At 41.4% G+C, this 19,180-nt stretch overlaps 1 protein-coding gene across 1 annotated transcript; it reads left to right on the forward strand.

Annotated features, from left to right (window-relative positions):
• Window positions 1-479: 479 nt before the first annotated feature.
• Window positions 480-9,237, forward strand: LOC309375740 (phospholipase A2 inhibitor and Ly6/PLAUR domain-containing protein-like). The gene is made up of 5 exons (XM_081921643.1): window positions 480-569; window positions 2,441-2,557; window positions 4,786-4,935; window positions 6,256-6,402; window positions 9,063-9,237. The coding sequence occupies exons 1-5, from the start codon at window positions 521-523 to the stop codon at window positions 9,215-9,217; spliced, it is 618 nt and encodes a 205-aa protein (XP_081777769.1). The 5' UTR covers window positions 480-520; the 3' UTR covers window positions 9,218-9,237.
• The last annotated feature ends 9,943 nt before the right edge of the window (window positions 9,238-19,180 follow it).

A 19,180-nucleotide genomic window follows, 5' to 3' on the forward strand; every position in this document is an offset into this window, starting at 1 on the left:
AGGCTTAATAATGGACCAGTGGGGGGCGGAAATCCTAATTCTGCATACATAGCAGACAGCAGTCCTTTCTCCCTTTGACCTTAATCTAATAAAAGTACTTCAAATAACTGTACATTTGGCTGGACTCCTTGAGATATAACCTTTTGCAATGTTGAATTTTAAAATCAGTCATGCTATTATGGGAATGATGTGGGGAAAAATCTCCATGTGCATCCTTTCTTCTGCCTCATCAAACAAGTTCTGCCCAGGTTCTGCCCTAAGGGTCTGGCAAAAATTAATCCATTTATACAAAGTAATTTATTTTCAATTAATTAACAAACTTTGTAATCTGGCATCACCCATTCTGGTACACTCAGTCACTACATCTCACTGCCCAAGAAACAAATTTTCCTGAAGTGTTGCCCTCAGGCCCCTTTCCTTCTCATTTAAATTGCTCTGAATTGGCTCTTTTCTGCATCAGTTGCCTTTGATGGTCCAACTCCTATCCAAGTCGTTCCTGACTCTTGCTTATTCCAGCACTATGAAGGCAGTCCTGAGCACATGCATTTTCTGGGCAATGCTCTCTCCAGGTGAGTTGAAAGCAGATAACCAGAATTCTTTTTATCATCTCAGAATGTGCTGTGAAGGAGGAAGAAGAGAACCTCAGAGGATCATCACTGGAAAAGGAGCAGAGTATAGCATACCTAAAGAGAATAGTGATCAGAGACCACTGATTATACATTTAGCAGAGTGGAAAAGTCTCCTAGTAAGGTACAGTTTCAAAGTGGAGAGCATATAGAACATGTGGAATTGTGTTTACTCTGTTCCAAACCAAAATCTTCCATTTTCTTTCATTTCTTTGGCCCTTTCCTCCCCTTTCCCACTGTTTTGTGAGCACTGCAGACTGGGCACTCTGGTGTGTTTTCTTTTTTTAAAAAAAAAATTATGATTTTCAGGTTTATACATTTCAATAATTTTACAGTCATTTTAACATTTCAAAACTTGACTTCCTCCCCCCACTTTCTGCAGTTCCTTAAATTTACTCTGGTTTGTTTTCTTTCGTTGTCATCCATTTGGTCCTCAACAACCTTTAAGTAACTCCTCTAAAGCCCTTGGGATGATGTTACTTCTCTATATCATCCCTGAGGATTTCCAGTATGGGGTGTTATAGAGGCTGCCTTTGTTGCATTAGAGTGGTTTTTTTATTGAATTTTTCTCTTTTGATGTCTCACTGCAGCAAGTATTCACTAGAAAGGGAAGCCTTCCTTTCATATCTAATCTCTGCATCCACAGCTCTTGAATAATGCAATTCCCTCAATTCATCACTATATATAGCAATTGTGGCAGGTCCTTTTCCTATTCTTCTTTAAGTGTGTTAGCCTGGATTGGAGGTGGGTAGAGTTTATAAAAGACATTGATAAATTCAGAATAACATGGGCTAAGTAGTTTTCTTTGTCTGTCCGCAATCTTTCAGCTTCATTGGATGATCAAGAGTTCTAGTGTTATATTAAGAAGGACCAAAGTGAGTCCCTTTAAACGTTCTGAAGGCAGCCCTGTACTGGGAAGTTTTAAATGCTTGATGTTTTAGTATTTTTATATGCTGTGAGCTGCCCAGAGTGGCTGATGGGTGGGGTATAATAATAATAATAATAATAATAATAATAATAATAATAATAATAATAATAATAATAATAATAATTAATAGTAACAACAACAACATTAATAAAATTATGCATAGCATGGGCATAGTTTCAATGGATGTTCAAGAATTTTAGTGTTATGAAAAAGGACCAAAATGAATCTTTTTAAACTTTCACCGAATAATAAATGGTTATGTAAGAATTGTGTAAGACTCAAAGAAGTGGAGTATTTACTTGAGAGATCCAGTGGGAGGAAAATTGGTGGTAGACAGGAGAGGATTGAGCACTCTACCACACCTAGGAAATAGTAAAACTTATTACTTCTAGCTAATGACTTCAACAGCACTAATTAATGAGTGTTTGCCTTATTTTATTTTACTAAAATGAAACATTATTCAAAAGGTTTATTGGATCCCTGTTAATTAAACATATTTAACATACTTGTACATTGGTACCTCGAGTTAAGTACTTAATTCGTTCCGGGGGTCCGTTCTTAACCTGAAACTGTTCTTAACCTGAAGCACCACTTTAGCTAATGGGGCCTGCTGCTGCCGCTGCACCTCCAGAGCACGATTTCTGTTCTCATCCTGAAGCAAAGTTCTTAACCCAAGGTACGATTTCTGGGTTAGCGGAGTCTGTAACCCGAAGCGTATGTAACCTGAAGCATATGTAACCCGAGGTACCACTGTATACTGATTTTTCATGTTTCATAAAAGTTTGGATCTGCAATCTCCTCTTCTCTGTGCATTATTCACAAAAACACAAACACCAAAAAGAAAGAAAGTAACAGCTTTGCATTAATATTTCTCTCCTGCCTGTAGTTGTACCACTGAAATGCATCTCTGCGGTCAACACTACTGAACTCTCAGACGAAAATGTTTCGGAATGTAAACCTGGACAGGATCTCTGTATTGCCGGTTTTTTGAACACAAAGTCAGGTAAGTCTAACCTATCTTTTAATCATTTCCCTTTTGATGCACAAAAGCAGAAGTGAGGAAGAAGTGGCATTCCAGCTGTGCTTGAATTTGAAATTCATTAGCCACAGCCAGCATGGCCAATACTCTGGAAAGATGAGAGATGTTGTCCAACCAGTTCTGGAGGACCACATCTTCCCCATCCCTGCAGTGAGCAATGGCTAACATGTATAAGTGGGTTATCTAAAAATAAAATAATAAAGAAAGAACATCTGATCACAACCAGTGATCCATTTTGGATGCCCATTTTGATTTGCAATATCTAGAGATCTGCAGCACCCCCAAACTAATGAAAACCAGTTTACAGTTGGCTATCAGACCAGGATAAGAAACTTGGACTATAAACCAAATATAGTCAGTGCCAAGAACTGCACTACAATTGAGAGTTTCTCCACTGGTTCCGTAAATAGTATTCATATGTTGAGCAATCAATGGATGGAAGATCAAGGTGCTCCACACTGTCATGGCTCCTTGTCCCACCTCAAGTCATTTTGAAATAATGCTTCACAATGTGGAGAACTGAGGAAGGAAAAAACACAAGAGGAGTATTCCAGTGGTTCACCTCTAAACAAAGGTTTAAGGTTTCAGGAAATATAGCAAGGTATTAACTTAATTAATGGATGCATACTCTCTCTCAAGGCATGCAACATTTTTTGGTGCTGCTGTTTCTGCTTTCCCTGTTATCCAAGCTGGATGGAATTTGGTGCTAGGGTGGCTACCATAGCAAGCCCATGCCTGCTTCTTGCAACCCTCTAACTAACATATTTTGGAAGATTTGTCACATATCTTATTCTGCTCAGAGATTCCCCACTCACTCACAAGTCATTATCAGCTAATTGCCGAGGTCAGGGTAAGTCAGATTTCAAGGATATTCCACGATACATCTTCTTTCATGACATCTCTGGAAAGACATTGTCTGAAGCTCAGTCTGAAGCCCAAGGAACCCCTGACCTGTGATATGCAGATATATGCTACTAAACCGGACCATTTGGTTGGATGGGTCAATGGTGCTCACCTGACCTTCCATTGCCCACATCACTGCTGCATCCTTGGAGGTAGAGGGGGAAGGGCAATGAGACAGAGGTCAGTGTGATGCAAGCACACTGCTGAGATTGCTGAACTGCGCAATATGAGTTCCGCGGAGCACCACCACTCCACTCTGTTACTGTTTTTTTTTTAAAAAAAAATATTGAAATTTTACATTTTTAGCATCAAAATATCATCACATATAACAAAAATACCCCCCCCCCAATTTCCCCCTCCCCTCCATGACTTCCCTGAGCTTCCTCTTTTTTGGGGGGGGCATATTATCTCTCCCTGCTTATTTGTTATTTTTATTCTCTATTTTTTTAAAAAAATATTATTACTCTCTTATCACTTAAACATGTTCATCCTACATTTATTTTGTTAATTGCAAGCGTTTAATCAAACCCTGCAAGTAAGTCCATTTCTTTGCATTGATTCTGTAAATATGACATGAATGGTTCCCAGTCTTTCTTAAAATCTCTATTGTCCTTGTCTCGAAGTCTTTCCGTTAATTTTGCCATTCCAGCATATTCCATTCATTTTCTTTGCCATTCTTCTTCGGTTGGTATTTCAACACTTTTCCATCTTTGTGCTAGCAATATCCTAGCCACAGTTGTAGCATACTGTACATGAAAAGTTTTTTGTTCTCTTTTGGCAAATCTTGACCTGAAATGCCTAATAAAAAGGCTTCTGGATTTTTCATAAAAGTTATCTTAAATATTTTTTTCAATTCATTATAAATCATTTCCCAATACTTTTAAATTAATTTACAATTCCACCACTCTGTTACTGTTTTTAAGCAGTAGAAAACACTGCAAACTGTTTTCAAGTTTGTAGGATATATCAGAATGCAGCGAGCTCTGCAGAATTATGAAAGGAAGTTCTGCATTATTTCAAATGAAATGTTTTTACAAGTTTAAATGGAATGGTTCCATTTTAAAAATGCTTCAAGATAAACAAATCCCCAGCACTCTTGTTTCAAAAAATAGTGGCCCTTCTCCTAGTCTATTAAATTTAATAATACTTTCTATATGGTTAGTCTGAAATTTCCCCCTTTCAGCCAGATAAGAATATGGGAAACATTACAAATAAACTATGTTTGGAGTTAACAGACCAGCATTTTTTGCCCCAGTTCTAGGCATTTCTTTTAAAATTCTCTTTCACAGTTGCTAATAGAGAGGAAGTTTTCTATGGATGTGCCGCGTCTGAAGTGTGCCATTCGGGCCATTACAGCTTCACTTCAACTCGGGGTAAATTCCTTGACATGACGATCCACTGCTGCAGCAGTGACCTGTGCAACAATGAAACTCTCACAAGTAAGTGTCTACATCTTTTTAAAAATATCCTACATATTATAGTTGTGCTCCAGATTCAGCCAAGGCACAACCTAAGCTGGGCATCTTTTGAGGGATCTTAGTCTCATTCAACTGGGGTTGAGACAGCCTCAGATGGCTAGATCTAGGACTGAGCAGTGCAGAGCTTTCTGGGGATGAGTTGTCAGGCAGACAGGAAGCAGAGGCTGCCATGAGTGAGAAGGAGAAACACTGAAAAGGAGGACCATTCTGGGAGGATCCCTTTTGAAGAAGGTCCTTTCCTCCTTCTTGCCCTCCAAAGGAACACCATGGAAGGTCAGATTCTCCTGTTGCTAAGTAGAAGGATCTGACTGTGCACTCTTCTGATGCACCGTATGCCAGCCATATTTTAATTGTATGTTAAAATATGAAGAAATAAATAAATATATATAAAATCTCTTAGCATTGAGCTCCAAATTGCTTTGGAGGGAAGGTTGTCGTCAGAGCAGTACATCATGAACTGAAAGATCCACAGGCCACAGATCAGAGGGTCAATGCCCAACTTTCTTTGTGTATACACTAATACCTCCGTGAATGTCCACCTTGTCTAGCGCCCATTCCAGTGAACGTCCACGGGAAACCCAGAAGTACTGGAATGGGTTACTTCCATGTTTGCCGCTCGCACATACGCGGAAGCACTAAATTGCGCTTCGTGCATGCACAGAAGTGCAAACCGCTCCCCATGTGTTCACAGAAATGTAGCTTTGCCCTGTGTATTTTTTGGCTAGCAGCCAGGGCTCCAGAATGGATCCTGGCTGCAAAACAAGGTACAACTGTATACTGTATAGGAGTGTGTGTTTGTCCATGTGTGTGTGTTCTTTTGCATTTAATGTAGCAGTTTAAGGTTTTTCAACATCTTCCCATAGACAAACTTCAATTTTAACCCATAGAAGATACTTAACACCTATATTTTTGGGAAGGTGCTAAAAAGTATCATTATCTTCATTGTGAAAACCTCTTAGATGGAGGCTTAATTCAGCCTTCTTGTGTCCTTAGCGAGCTCTCATCACTCCGCTGTAGCAACACCACAATCCCTCCACCACCAGCAGTCTGGAGCTTATCCCTAAAAACACAAGATGAAAAGGTTGAAAATACAATAATGAATGCAAGCATACATTATTGGAGTTAACTTCCAGATGAGCATTGCCCTGTAAAGACTTTTAAAAGGAAAGACCTTTTAGCAGCACATAAAAAGCAAATGAGATAATAAATGATGCCAGAGATTGTAGATATAAAGACAGATAAAACCATTACATATACTGACTATAGATTTGATTTTGGCAGTTCCAGATCACAATGCTCTTACACCGAATGGTATGCAGTGCCCAGCCTGCTTCACTGCCAAATCTCAGAATTGTACGAGTGCTAAGACCGTCGACTGCCTTGGGAATGAGAATCAGTGTGTTCGTTTTGAGGGAGCTCTTACGGAAGGTAAGATTGCTACTGAACCAGGAAACAAAGCCTGCAAATGACCTAGGAAAACCATGCTGACCCCTTTATTTTCCCCTGTCCCCATTTTATGTTGCCAGAAAAGTAAGAAGCAAGCTTTTCTTCTTTTTTGAATCTGTTTTTAAAAACAATAATCAAAGTTTCTTTTACATGTCAATGCACTTGGTATATCAGTCTCTAGTATAAATGAGAGAGAGAAAGAAGCACCTCTGTCTCTTCCCCCACTTCCTCTGATATCTCCTGTGGATGCATGGTTTTGTACATTTGGCTGAAGGCACCAGTGGGCTCTGCTCCTGGTTAGCTATCCTTGGCACAGACTTTGCCCACAACCAGATTTCAGAATGAATAATATGATGGAGGATGGAAGGGAGAATGTGTTGGGAAAAAAGATACTGCCTGGGGAAAGTGTCACATGGAGGAAGAGCCCATCACCTTATTTCACTTGCTTCTCTGCTTACACCAGTAGAGGGAATATTCAGGCCTCTCTAACTCTACCTTGAAACTCTCCCCAGACCACATCTCTCTGTTAACAGCAAGCAAAATGGCAGAAACTGATTGGGGCAAAATGCTTGCAATTAGCTCCAAATCTATTTGACGTTTTATACAGATAGTTTCTTGAAAACAGAAACCAGTTCCAAAACAGTCTGAGAAACCCTCAGGACTATCTAGGTTCCCTTCAAAGTACTGGTGTCACATAGTTAAATGTGCCACATATCTTGGGAATTGGGCATCTCAAGGACTGCCTTCTCCCACATAAGCCTACTCATCTGTTGAGGTCACCTGTGAAAGTTCCCCTTCTGGTCCACCCACATCCTGAAACTGAGAAGGTTGGATCTACTTAGGGGTAACACCTCAGCCCTCAATTGTACTCTCCGTGGCCTTTCAAGTTCTAAGGACATTGGGTGTCATCTGAATTGTTTCTTTATAGTCATACTTTTTTATTCAGAACAAGTGGCATATCCCCCTGTTTGTTGCACTCACCACCCCACTCCCATCCAGGACATTTTGAAAGTCTCTCACACCTCTTACAAACATTTGAAGAGTGCATTTCCCTCCTCCAGTGTGCTTTTCCACCCCGTGTGACTCCTTCTCCTTCTCTCTCTGTCCCTGTCTCTCCCTCTCTCCCTGATTTCTGAAGGGGTAGACCCCCTTCTATGATTCCTCTGCTATTTGGGATGCTCCTCCCTCCACTTCACCCTTTCCTACATGCTCCTTAACCCTACCCCATGATTTATTATCCTTTGTACACCCCACATTCCCATTCCTCCCTCATTTCCTCCCCCTTACTGGTGACTTCTGCTTTTCACACACCCCAGTCATTAACCCACCCACTTCATTGATCTGGCCTTACTTGGTACACTTCACTTTGCTCCCCCATCTCAAGGAAACCATGATTGGTACACTCCATCCCATTAGCTTTTTGTCGCTCTTTCACAAACATCTCTCCCTCTTCCTCCCAAATGCACACATATTAATATTCTATCCTTCTTCTCTAAAAAGATGTCTCTCCCTCACAGGCATACATGCATATATACATACCTCTCTGTTTACCTCTCTCTCCTTTACAAAGATGTAGAGACACCTATCATCAAGACACTCATGCATACGTACAGCCCCACTGTTTTTGCTTCTCTTTTTCACAAAAACACACATACCACATATGTCCACATACACACATATATCCCCCTCCTTTCTTTAACACCTGGATACCAAAAGACAATGACTACCTCTAACCACCTTACTTCCTCTTTCTTATCCATCTCAACACACCATACTTAGGAAATCCTTCCTTTTCTGACAATCAAATGATGCTCATCCCTGGAACGAAACCAGCAGCTGGTAGGCAGCAAACATCTAAGCCAGGGGTCTGCAACCTTTAAGACAAAAAGAGCCACTTGGACCCATTTCCAAAGGGAAAAAAAACTGGGAGCCGCAAAACCATTTAGTCATTTAAAACAAATATATCTCCAGAGCCGCGATCTGACAGCGAGCGGAAAGGTGATGTCAGGACGGTGCGTGACTAATGCAAGCACCGCCCCCATGCGATGTCACAGCCAGTTCAGCGCCCGCCACAGTGGGGAGTGTCGGGGCGCCCATTGCACCTCCTCCCCTCACTAGTATCCGCCCCGGAGCCGCGGCAAAGGTGTAAAAGAGCCACATGTGGCTCCGGAGCCGCGGGTTGCAGACCCCTTATCTAAGCAAATGGGGTGGTCCATATAATTTCTATCCCCCCCCAAAAAAAACAACCAACAAGGGGGGGGGTGGGTAGCAAATGCACAATGTCAGCTGTGATTTGGTTGGACTCCTGAGGCATCCAACATCACAATCCTTCTCCCTCCCCTCAACCTCCCCTTCTTCTTCCTCTTCCTCCTCTTCAGATGCCAGGCCTTCCTTCTATGCTTGAGCCTCCTCGGCTTCTCAATTTCCCTTCCCCTCCCCTGCCTCCTCATTGTTATCATGCCATTCATCAGTGGCTGCATGAACATTGTATTCCAAATTTTAGATGTGTTTATGGGATTGCTGCAGATTTTTCAGCTGTATATTTTATAAAAATACATTATTAAAATTCACATTCACAACCACAATCTCAAAGGCCCTGGAAAAGCACTAATGTGAACATTTCTTTCTTTCTTCTTCTTCAGGTTTTAATAAAGGGGATAGATTCTTTTTCCATGGATGTGCAACAAAAGATTTTTGTGCCATAAAGGAAAAACAAAAGAAAGGTTTCGGAAATATAGTCCGTATTGGTAACAGTATTGTCACTGCCAGAAAAGAGAATTGTTATGATGCTTCATAAGTTTGAAGCCTAATGGTCACAGCCAGGCCTCAGGACCACTGGGCTTCTTTTATCCTCTTGGTGTTGGGGTTCTGGGTTCTAGCTCCAAAAGGTATGGTGTAAAATTTAAATCAGTTAAATTTCCAATGTGATCATTATGATAAGAAAATAAATGATTATGGCATATGAAATGTTGGTTCTCAAGTCTATAACTTTCAAATAAATACAGTAAGCCTGCAACTTAATAAAGCTCACAATTTAATAAACTAAAGGGACATATTACCACTTCTGATGGGAGTTCCATTAAATGGCAGCAGTTAGGGAAAAAGTATTTCAGGAAACACTAGACAGGACCTCTTGTTAATGCCTTCTCCAGCCCTGGTGGGTATCTGGGATGGATGAAATGAAAATGGAACCTATAAAGAGCTGGTTTGCTATCTAGGAACAATCCTTGCATTATAACTCCATGCCCAAACACATTTTCCCTTGCTCCACAGTTTTCTCCCTGAAAACCTGCTCCTTAAAGCTGAATCAGAGCAAATGGCAATCCAGGGAGAAATAGTAAGTGTGTGGACACTGAGGTCCAGCGCCGAGGGCCTTCTGGTGGTTCCCTTGCTATGAGAAGCCAAATTACTGGGAACCAGGCAGAGAGCCTTCTCAGTAGTGGCACCCATCCTGTGGAACGCCCTCCCACCAGATGTCAAAGAGAAAAATAACTACCAAACTTTTAGAAGACATCGGAAGGCAGCCCTGTTTAGGGAAGCTTTTAACGTTTAATAGGTTATTGCATTTTAGAGTTTTGTTGGAAGCTGCCCAGAGTGGTGGGGTATAAATATATATTTTTATTATATTATTATTATTATTATTATTATTATTATTATTATTATTATTTTTCTATTTTTTTTTTTTTTTTTATTATTATTATTATTATTATTATTATTATTATTATTATTATCGGAATGGTTATCATGAAACACTGAAAATATTTTATGGGAAAATGACTAAAAAGGCTTGTCTTAACCAGATATGGATTACTACCATGAAGTGAAAAATTAAGACTGAGCTGAGGATGAAGAACAACAACAAAACCAAACACATTTTCAAATATGTAGAATCATAGACCCATAGAATCTTAGAGTTGGAAGGGTCTCCAAGGGTCACTAATCTAACCACCTGCAATGCAGGAATCTCAACTAAAGCATCCATTATATCCATGCCTATCCTACCTCTATTTAAAAACCTCCATGGAAGGAGCGTCCAACACATCTCATGGGAGTCAAACAACTCATTTTTTAAAAAGCTGTTTTTATTGGGTTTAAAAAAACACACACCACGCAAATGCAAGTATAAGAACAATTAAACACTTATCCAGCAGTACACCTAATGGTGTTTGTTCTGTCTGTTGACTTTAGACATAAACTTACACATTCAGTCTTCAAACATATCACTTAACATAAACTCTCCACTGAGGGCTGGAAGGTCCATCTTGCATATGTATTAAATAGAGCTAAAGCCCTTTCCTTTGCGCTACTGCGTTTTTTCTTTTCAGATGGGGCTTTCCATATTCCATCAGTGTTAAAAGTTTTCAAGGCAAAGGTGATTGCAACAATAGCATATGCAATCCCAATATGGGGGTCCTTTGTTAATCTAACCCAATTGGAGGTAATCCAAAACAAGCTGCTAAGAAGGTTGCTAAAACTACCCAGGTGTGTAGGCAATACTGCTATACGACTCGAACTAAATGTTACATCTCTAGAAACCACATTATGGAAATGCATCCTCTGTTACTGGTTGGCACTATGGCATAAACTTCCAAATCTCCACTTGATACAGTGTCTCTGGAGAGACGACTTCCCTAGCCCTTGGGCAAAAATAATACATGGGAAACTTGTGTCCTTAGGACTATCTCCATCTGAACTACTAAAATTGGATTTAATTTCTGCCAAGAGAATTATAACTCACAAATTAGAGGAGATGGATTTACAATTTAATATTGCGACAGGTGGTGGCACCTGTTCGCCGATAAACCTTGCCTTAACACCTTCTCCACTGAGAATAATGATCAGTTGATGTGACAAGGTTTTGATTTTGGTCATTACCATAGTTAAAGAGAGTGGAACATGTTTCATGGAAGATTTCTCTATTCATTATGCATCTAATTGCCTTCCTGTGTCTGGTGAGGCACCCAGACATTGCTGTATCTGTAATATTATTTCCCACATGTCCAGGCATATTTCAGTCTGGTTCTTCCAGATTACAGTGGAACCTCAGCTCCTGAATGCCTTGGGGGCTGAACATTCCGGCTTCTGAACAACTGAAAGCTCAAGTGATTGTTCCAGTTTTCAAATGTTCTTTGGAAGTCAAACATCTGGTGTGGCTTCCAATTGGCTTCAGGAAGCTCCTACAGCCAATCTGAAGCTGTGTCTTGGTTTCCGAACCATTTCAGGAGTTGAACGGAATCCCAGAATGGATTAAGTTTGGGAGCCGAGATTCCACTGTATAGCTAATCATGCTGCAGACTGAAAGAAGCCTACTAGTTCTCTGTGGAGCAGAGTGGAGCCCAAGTCTATGCCCAAAGACAAGAGGGCAAAGGCAGGATTTGGGAAAAGGATTGGTTTTGTCAAACAGTTCTTATCATAAGAAAGTTATTCCTGAAGTTTAGTAGGAATCTCCTTTCTTGTTACTTTAAGCCATAGAGTTGGGTCTTACCCTCCAGAGCAGGAGAAAACAAACTTGCTCCATCTTCATATGCCAGCCTTTAAGATATTAGTCTCCTCTTTTCCTAGCTAAACATACCCAATTCCTTTATTCGTTTCTCATACAGCTTGGTTTCCAGACCCTTAATCATCTGGGTCGCCCACCTCTGCACATATTCCAACTTGTTCATACTTTTCTTAAATTGCTGTGCCCAGAACTGGACACAGAACTCCAGAGGTAGTCTGACCAACACAGAATAGAGTGGAATTAATACTTCCCCAATCAGGACACTATTCTTCTGTTGATGCAGCCTAGAATAGCATTAGCTCTTTTTTACACTTTTCCCCACACTGTTGTTAAGTTTTTGGTCTACTAAGACCACTAGTTCCTTTTCACATTACTACTGGCAAGCCAGGTGTTACCCAGGGGGTTGGGGGGGAGAGAGGGGGTTATTTTGTGTGGGTTGTGTGTGTGTGTGTGTGTGTGTGTGTGTTACAGGGAATGGGAGACATCTCTGAAGGAAACAAGCCAACCCCATTCTTATCTCTCACCCAACTGATACCCTCCATATTTTTTAGGGCCCAGAGGATGCTCAGCCCTCATCAATAAATTTCTTTCTAAGCAATGGACTGTATTTGTATGGGAGACAGTAGGGTACGGTACTGGAAGAACTGGCAGAAAGACTGACACTCCTAACTATATTAAACAGAAGTCAGGATAGAATACTGCCTTCTTTTACCAGTGATGATCCAAAAGGATATCGTGGACAATGGTATCAAAGGCCGCTGAGAGATCCAGCAGAACTAGGAAACAGCTTTCATCTTTGTCCCTAACCCACTGGAGACAGCTGATAGCCCTGGTTAGCTCCACATTCCAGTGAGCCACCAGGGAATCAGCTGAAAGGCCACAAACAGGGGATAAAACATCCCCTACCACTCTCTGGAAACCATTTGGATCCATTAAGTGGTGGGGGCAAACCATCCAAATCAGTCTCACCTCCCTGCAGAGGATAATAGTCGCAGAGAAGTCCAGTTGTGCCAGGAAGTGATTCAACAATGGCACTTCTTTTGTTTCGCTTTTACTTAGTGTCAGATCACCCACATCCATAGAGGTAAACACCAGGTCTAAGGCATGTCCGTGACTCTGAGTTGGGCCAAACCTATTCAGGGGTTTCATGGAGGCTATTCTTTACACGAAGTCCCAAGTGGCCCCTTGTAAGGTCATTTTGGCGTGGATTTTAAAATCCCCCAGGCCAACCAAACTAGGTGTTTCCAGGAGAACATCACTATGACCTGAAGCAGCTCTGGCAGGGAATCCTTGGTGCAGCAGGGAGGTCGGTACAACAAAAGGAATCCTGTACTGCCCCTATTGCCCAGCTTCCAGAACATGCACTCAGAAAACTGGGTTATCCTAATAGGATGCCTGGTGCAAACTAATGACTTCCTAAAAATCACTATAATCCCCCCTCCCACATGACCTGGGTTGCTGTGCATAAGAAAAACTTGGTGGACAAGCAGTGGCAAGGACAGGCCCATCTGCTTCATCCAACCAAGTCTCTGTCACACATGCCAGATTACAATTACCTCGACTTTCTAGGCATCTGGGTAGGCTTGTCTAAACAGGAATATTTTTAGTAGCTGCCAAAAAGAGTACAGTGAAGGAGCCTGCTTGACCTCAATAGGCAGGGAGTTCCAAAGTATAGGCACTGCCACACTAAACAACTGAGTTCTTATAAATGCAGAAAGGGTATTATGTGGCATAATAGCCACATAATACCCAAATTGCATCATAATCTGGGGTGGGGTGAGTGGAGGGTAGGAAAAGAGGCACAAAGCATCATTGTTGGGTTGAAATAAGCCAAAAAAAATTGTTGATTACAAATGTAAGTAGGCTTTGCAAAGGTATTAGGCCAGCTCTGCTGCTGGTTGATAATTGGCTGGGTCAACACTCAATTGATGGCCACCCTATGACGTACATCAAATTAGGATGCCTTTCAGGTTTACCACCTGGAACTGTGCTATGGCCCTTTGCGTGTTGAGTTCCACAGTGCCACCCCCCAAATAATTACACACTTCACACATCAATTTTTGTTTAAGGTTTTTTGGCATAATTTTGGCCACAACTTTATTCAAAATACAAAAAATTGTGAGTGGTTGCTTAGGCATTGGTTATGACTATCTGTCCTGGCCCTCAAGGACAGAGCTGGTCCTTCCGGACTCCACCGGAAGCCAGCGTGGGAAACAAGTATTGGATGAGAAGTGAGGCTGGGAAACAGACCCTCGCTTCACACCCTCATGTTCCGGTGGGGCTTGCACGGCCCAAGCCCGGCTCCACGGACAAGGACGAAAGAATGGCAAGCCCCTGGATTCCTTTAACGGAATTCCCTTTCCGCATCATTTGGAGGGATAGGCACTTACCCCTCCAAGCACCAATTAACCAATGCCTAACCGCCAACCTTACAAGTTGTGACGATTTGCTACGCAGTAGGCAAAAACCAAATGGCACCAGCCAATCCGCCATATGGCAAAATTCCTACCAGGCCCCCGCTCAAAGGCGAACGACCCCATGACAGGCATAGCAAGGTCAAAGATAAAACTTAGCTCAAAAACCCCCCTATTAAAGTGAGGGAGGGCGGGTGATCCGATGCAAAACGGCCAAGAAGGACGTCCCCACGTCCGGCCCATCTATTTATAGCCTCTGACTCCTCCTCCAAATTGGAAACACTCAAAATTCCCCAGCAACCCAATTAACCCTTAAGGCCTGGGTTGCTGATCAATTTGCCTAGTCATGGGAGGGCGGCCTGTTCCCCAACCGCAACACGTGCTCTCTGCTAGGGAGAACACGCTTTGTAAGATCCTGGTGAGAAACCCATTCTACAAACTTCTGCCAAGAATGAAGGGATAGCACCATCAGTAAAGCATGAGACTCAGTCTCAGGGTTGTGGATCTGAGCCTCATACCAATATGAGGCAAAAGGTTCCTGCATTGTGGGGAATTGAACTAGATGACCCTTGTGGTCCCTTTCATGTTCAAAATTCTATGGTTAACACAGAAGTCAGAGATGTCTACACACACACACACACACACACACACACTTTTACATTGATCCAGGTCAGCATGGGAGATTTTCATACTTACCCACTTGAGGAGGGGTGGAGTAGGAAGGATCAGGGATGTGACCTAGGCAGAGGTTCTGGCCTAATAGGACTCCAGATAGAGAGGCACATAGGGGTCATTTGCCCCCAAGCCAGAGTTTCTTAACCACTGTTGTAGATTATAAAATAGTTCCATAATCACTGAAAGTTTCCCCTCTTTTGGCTTCCACCATTCAGGCAAATGAGCAGTTTAAGGGCATGGATTACAACACACACACACACACACACACACACACACACACAAACAAACAAACAAACAAACAAACAAACAAACAAACACACACTTCATACATAATCAGGCTCTTCTCAGTGGCTACGATCAGCATGGGATGGGATACAAAATTCAGCTGGAATAATTTCATACAGTTCCCTAAGAATCCAATTTCAACACAATGCTTTGTTTTCCAATATAAAAGAACAGGATGTTCTTAAATACAGGTCGCCCATTGCTGGGCGTCCTCTTGGCCTTTTTGCACCAGATCACCCGCCCACCCTCCCTTTAATAGGGGTTTTTTTTTTGATTGCTTGACCTTGCTATGCCTGTCATGGGGTCGTCCGCCTTGGTGCAGGGGCCTGGTAGGAATTTTGCCACTTGGCTGATTGGCTGGTGCCATTTGGTTTTTGCCTACTGCGTAGCAAATCGTCACAACTTGTAAGGTTGGCGGTTAGGCATTGGTTAAAAATTGGTTGGTGGAGGGGTAAGTGCCTACCCCTCCAATGGTGGTGCGGAAAAGGGAATTCCGTTAAAGGAATCCAGGGGCTTGCCATTCTTTCATCCTTGTCCCTGGAATCGGACTTGGGCCGTGCAAGCCCCACCGGAACATGAGGGTGAGAAGTGAGGGACTGATACCCAGCTTCATTTTCTCACCCAATACTTGTTTCCCATGCTGGCTTCCGCTGGAATCCGGAAGTCAGCTCTGTCCCTGGGCATGGACAGATAGTCATAACCAATGCCTAAGCAACCACTCACAATTTTTGTATTGAATAAAGTTGTGGCCAAAATTGATGCCAAAAACCTTAAACAAAAATAATGTGTGATGTGTGTATTTTTTGGTGGGGGTGGCATTGTGGGACTCAACACGCAATATTACAACAACAAGAATGATCAAGAACATACCAGAGAGTAAATCCTATTGAACTCAGTGGAACTTGCTTTTGAGTAAAAATGCTTGCAGTGTCATGCTGCACAGTCTTTACCCAGTTACTTGGGAGTAAGCTTAATTGAATGCATTGGGCCTTACTTCTGAACAGACAGCCTAAGGCTCCATTTACAATAAAGAAATACCGTAAACACCCCACACTTTTCCTAAGAAATGGTTGGCTGATGAAGCATTGCAATTAAAGAAAATAAAGTGGATTGGTTACATTTTCCTTCAAAATGATAGGAAGGGCTTTATATGCCAGTTTCAACATTTCCATCATTTGCAGGTATTTCATTATAAAGAGGACTCTTGTTTTTGCACCTACACACAGAGAGAGGAAGAGAGCACTTTTAATTGTTCTCTGAGACATGGAGGAGAGGAAAAAGGAAAACTGGTCCTGCACAGCTGGTCTCAGGATCTTGCTCTCTCATTCTTTTTGTGGCTTCCTGTCAGATGGGCGGGGTATAAATAATAAATTATTGTTATTATTATAGAAAATAGACTGTGTGATTTTTTGGAGGGGGGCAAGCTTTCTCTTCCCTGAAAATATTACTTTGTCAAAATTGCCTTTGCATTCTATGTATAAAGATGAGACTGTGGATTTCTGAAAGTGGGGCATGAGAAAGAGAGAGGTGAATGATCAAGTGGTTAAATTATGTGAAAACTGCTTTTAAAATAATATTTTAACTAGCCTTCTGAAGAAATAGAAGCAGCCATAGAGCCCAGATTTGAAATGCAAAATCAGTGAGGATTGGTACTGCTTCCCATTAAAAAAATGGATTCCCCCTCTAAATTTTAACCTTCTGTGTCATATTCATATCAGGATGCGACTCTGACATTCTTTCTATTTTTGTGTGCGATACAGTTAAAATGTCTCTTTAGTGTGCGCGCGCACACACAAATGCACACCCATTACCACCTGGGTACTCATATGACCATATATCTTTCTCTTTACTAGATGACCATGCAATTCCTTATGAGGTCGTCAAAGGCTGTGCAACACCAGATTTGTGCTTGACGGCCAGCAAATCAGTTCGTACTGATGACTTTTCAGGCACTATAACCCAAGCAAGATGTCAGGATGCTTCTCCGAGCAGCTCAACTTTGAAGGGTAGTTAGGAGAGAACAATGTTTTCTTCCTTTTGAATCCCATTTTCAGCATCAGTATAGGTGGAGGTTGCTTTCCTGATGGTGGGAGTGTAGAGCGACTGGGATTCACAGGACTCCTGAGTCCACTATCTGGCTTTTTGTGGTGAATGGGATGCAGGGGATAGAGAAGCTAAAATAGAAATGTGGGGCTTGGGGGCTCTGGCTCATGATAATACGGTATATGGCTTAAATTGCCCATTGTTCATAATCAGAATAAATTGTTGTGAAGAATAAAAACTGTGTCTTTGTCAAATTAAGAATATTTGGCAGTGGTGTGGAGGGCAGTGTTTTTAGAACAACAAACGGATTATTACTAATTATTTCATTGTTTTAGAAAATGTATATGCCAGTCTATATTTCAAACAAATCTCTCAGTTGTGACCAATATCTTAAGGATATCACAAATAATTTGTGTTGTTTTTTTAAAAAAAATGATTTTTATTGAAATTTACAATCACCAACCAACCCCCACCACCCACCACCAAAACATCACATCTTGTTACATGCATCCTACTTTGTGTTTCATAGATGGATTAGCTTCCGTCCTTCCCTTCCACCAGTTTTCCTATTCCATTCTATAGTTTACAGATTCTTTAATTTTAAATTATACCATCACATGAGGTTTATTTCAATCCTGTCAACGTTTTCATATTTGTACAATTCTCACTTATATAAACCATAAATTTACTCCATTCTTTTTGATACTTTGTCTCCTCCTGATTGCGAATTCTGTGTGTCAATTTAGCCATCTCAGCATACTCAACCAACTTTATCTGCCATTCTCTTACCGCCGGCATCTCCTGTTGCTATCAGAACTCTGGCTGCAGTTGTTGCATATAAATATAATCTTTGATCTATCCTTTTAATCCCTTCTAGCAAAAATTCTTTCGGCTTTTGGGGAAAACTGTACTTAAACATCTTTTTAAACTCGTTGTAAACCGCATCCCAAAACTCTTTTATTTTATTTCAAGACCACCACATATGATAGAAATCGCCGTCTTTTTCCTTGTACTTCCAGCAGGTTTTACTACTTGTTCTATAAATTTTTGCCAATTTGGTGGGAGTGAGATACCAACAATAAACCATCTTCATAACATTTTCTTTTAAGGCAGGACAAACAGTGAATTTTATGCTCTCATTCCAGAGTTTGGCGCATACATCATATTCTATGTTATGTCCTAAATCAGGATATCACAAATAATTTGAACAAATATAATCAAAAAAACTTCCCACCCTACCTATCAAGAGGGGAACACTGAAAACTATTTTGTAAAGCTGTTTGCTTAGAGGCGAGCATGGATGCAATTTTATAGTAGATGGTGCCCAACTTTATTTCTGTAGAAAGGGCCAACGAGGTAGTCCCTCTTCACTGAAACAATAAGCATGAAACAGAGGTTTGCCTTCAAATATAATAGGGAATGGGGTTTGGACTACTTTCTGAGGGGGGAAACACAAAGGGGTTGGGATTTTGGCACACATTTCAGATTACTTGCTAAAACTGGAAGGAGCGTCACAGCAACAACCCCTTCTCCCTCCAATCACTTGGAAGCTATCTTTACAAGCATTACTGAAAGGAAAAACAGCAAAATTAACACCATTGTTTCTTCGGAAAGGGCCAGTCAGCTAGTCCCTCTGTTTAGAGTCAAAAAGTATTAAGCAGAGATCTTCCCTTAAGTATAATGAGGAATGAGGTTGGGATTTTGCCACAAGACAGGGGAAACATAAGGGGTTTGGGATTTTGGCACACACTGCATGTTTTGGTAAGGTCTCTGGTCCCCCCACCCTCCAAATAACAAATCTTCTTGGCAATGTTTGAGTCAAACTCCTCCTCCTGGACCCACC

Source organism: Podarcis melisellensis (genome assembly GCF_964234715.1).
Source record: "Podarcis melisellensis genome assembly, chromosome: 8".
NCBI lineage: Eukaryota > Metazoa > Chordata > Lepidosauria > Squamata > Lacertidae > Podarcis > Podarcis melisellensis.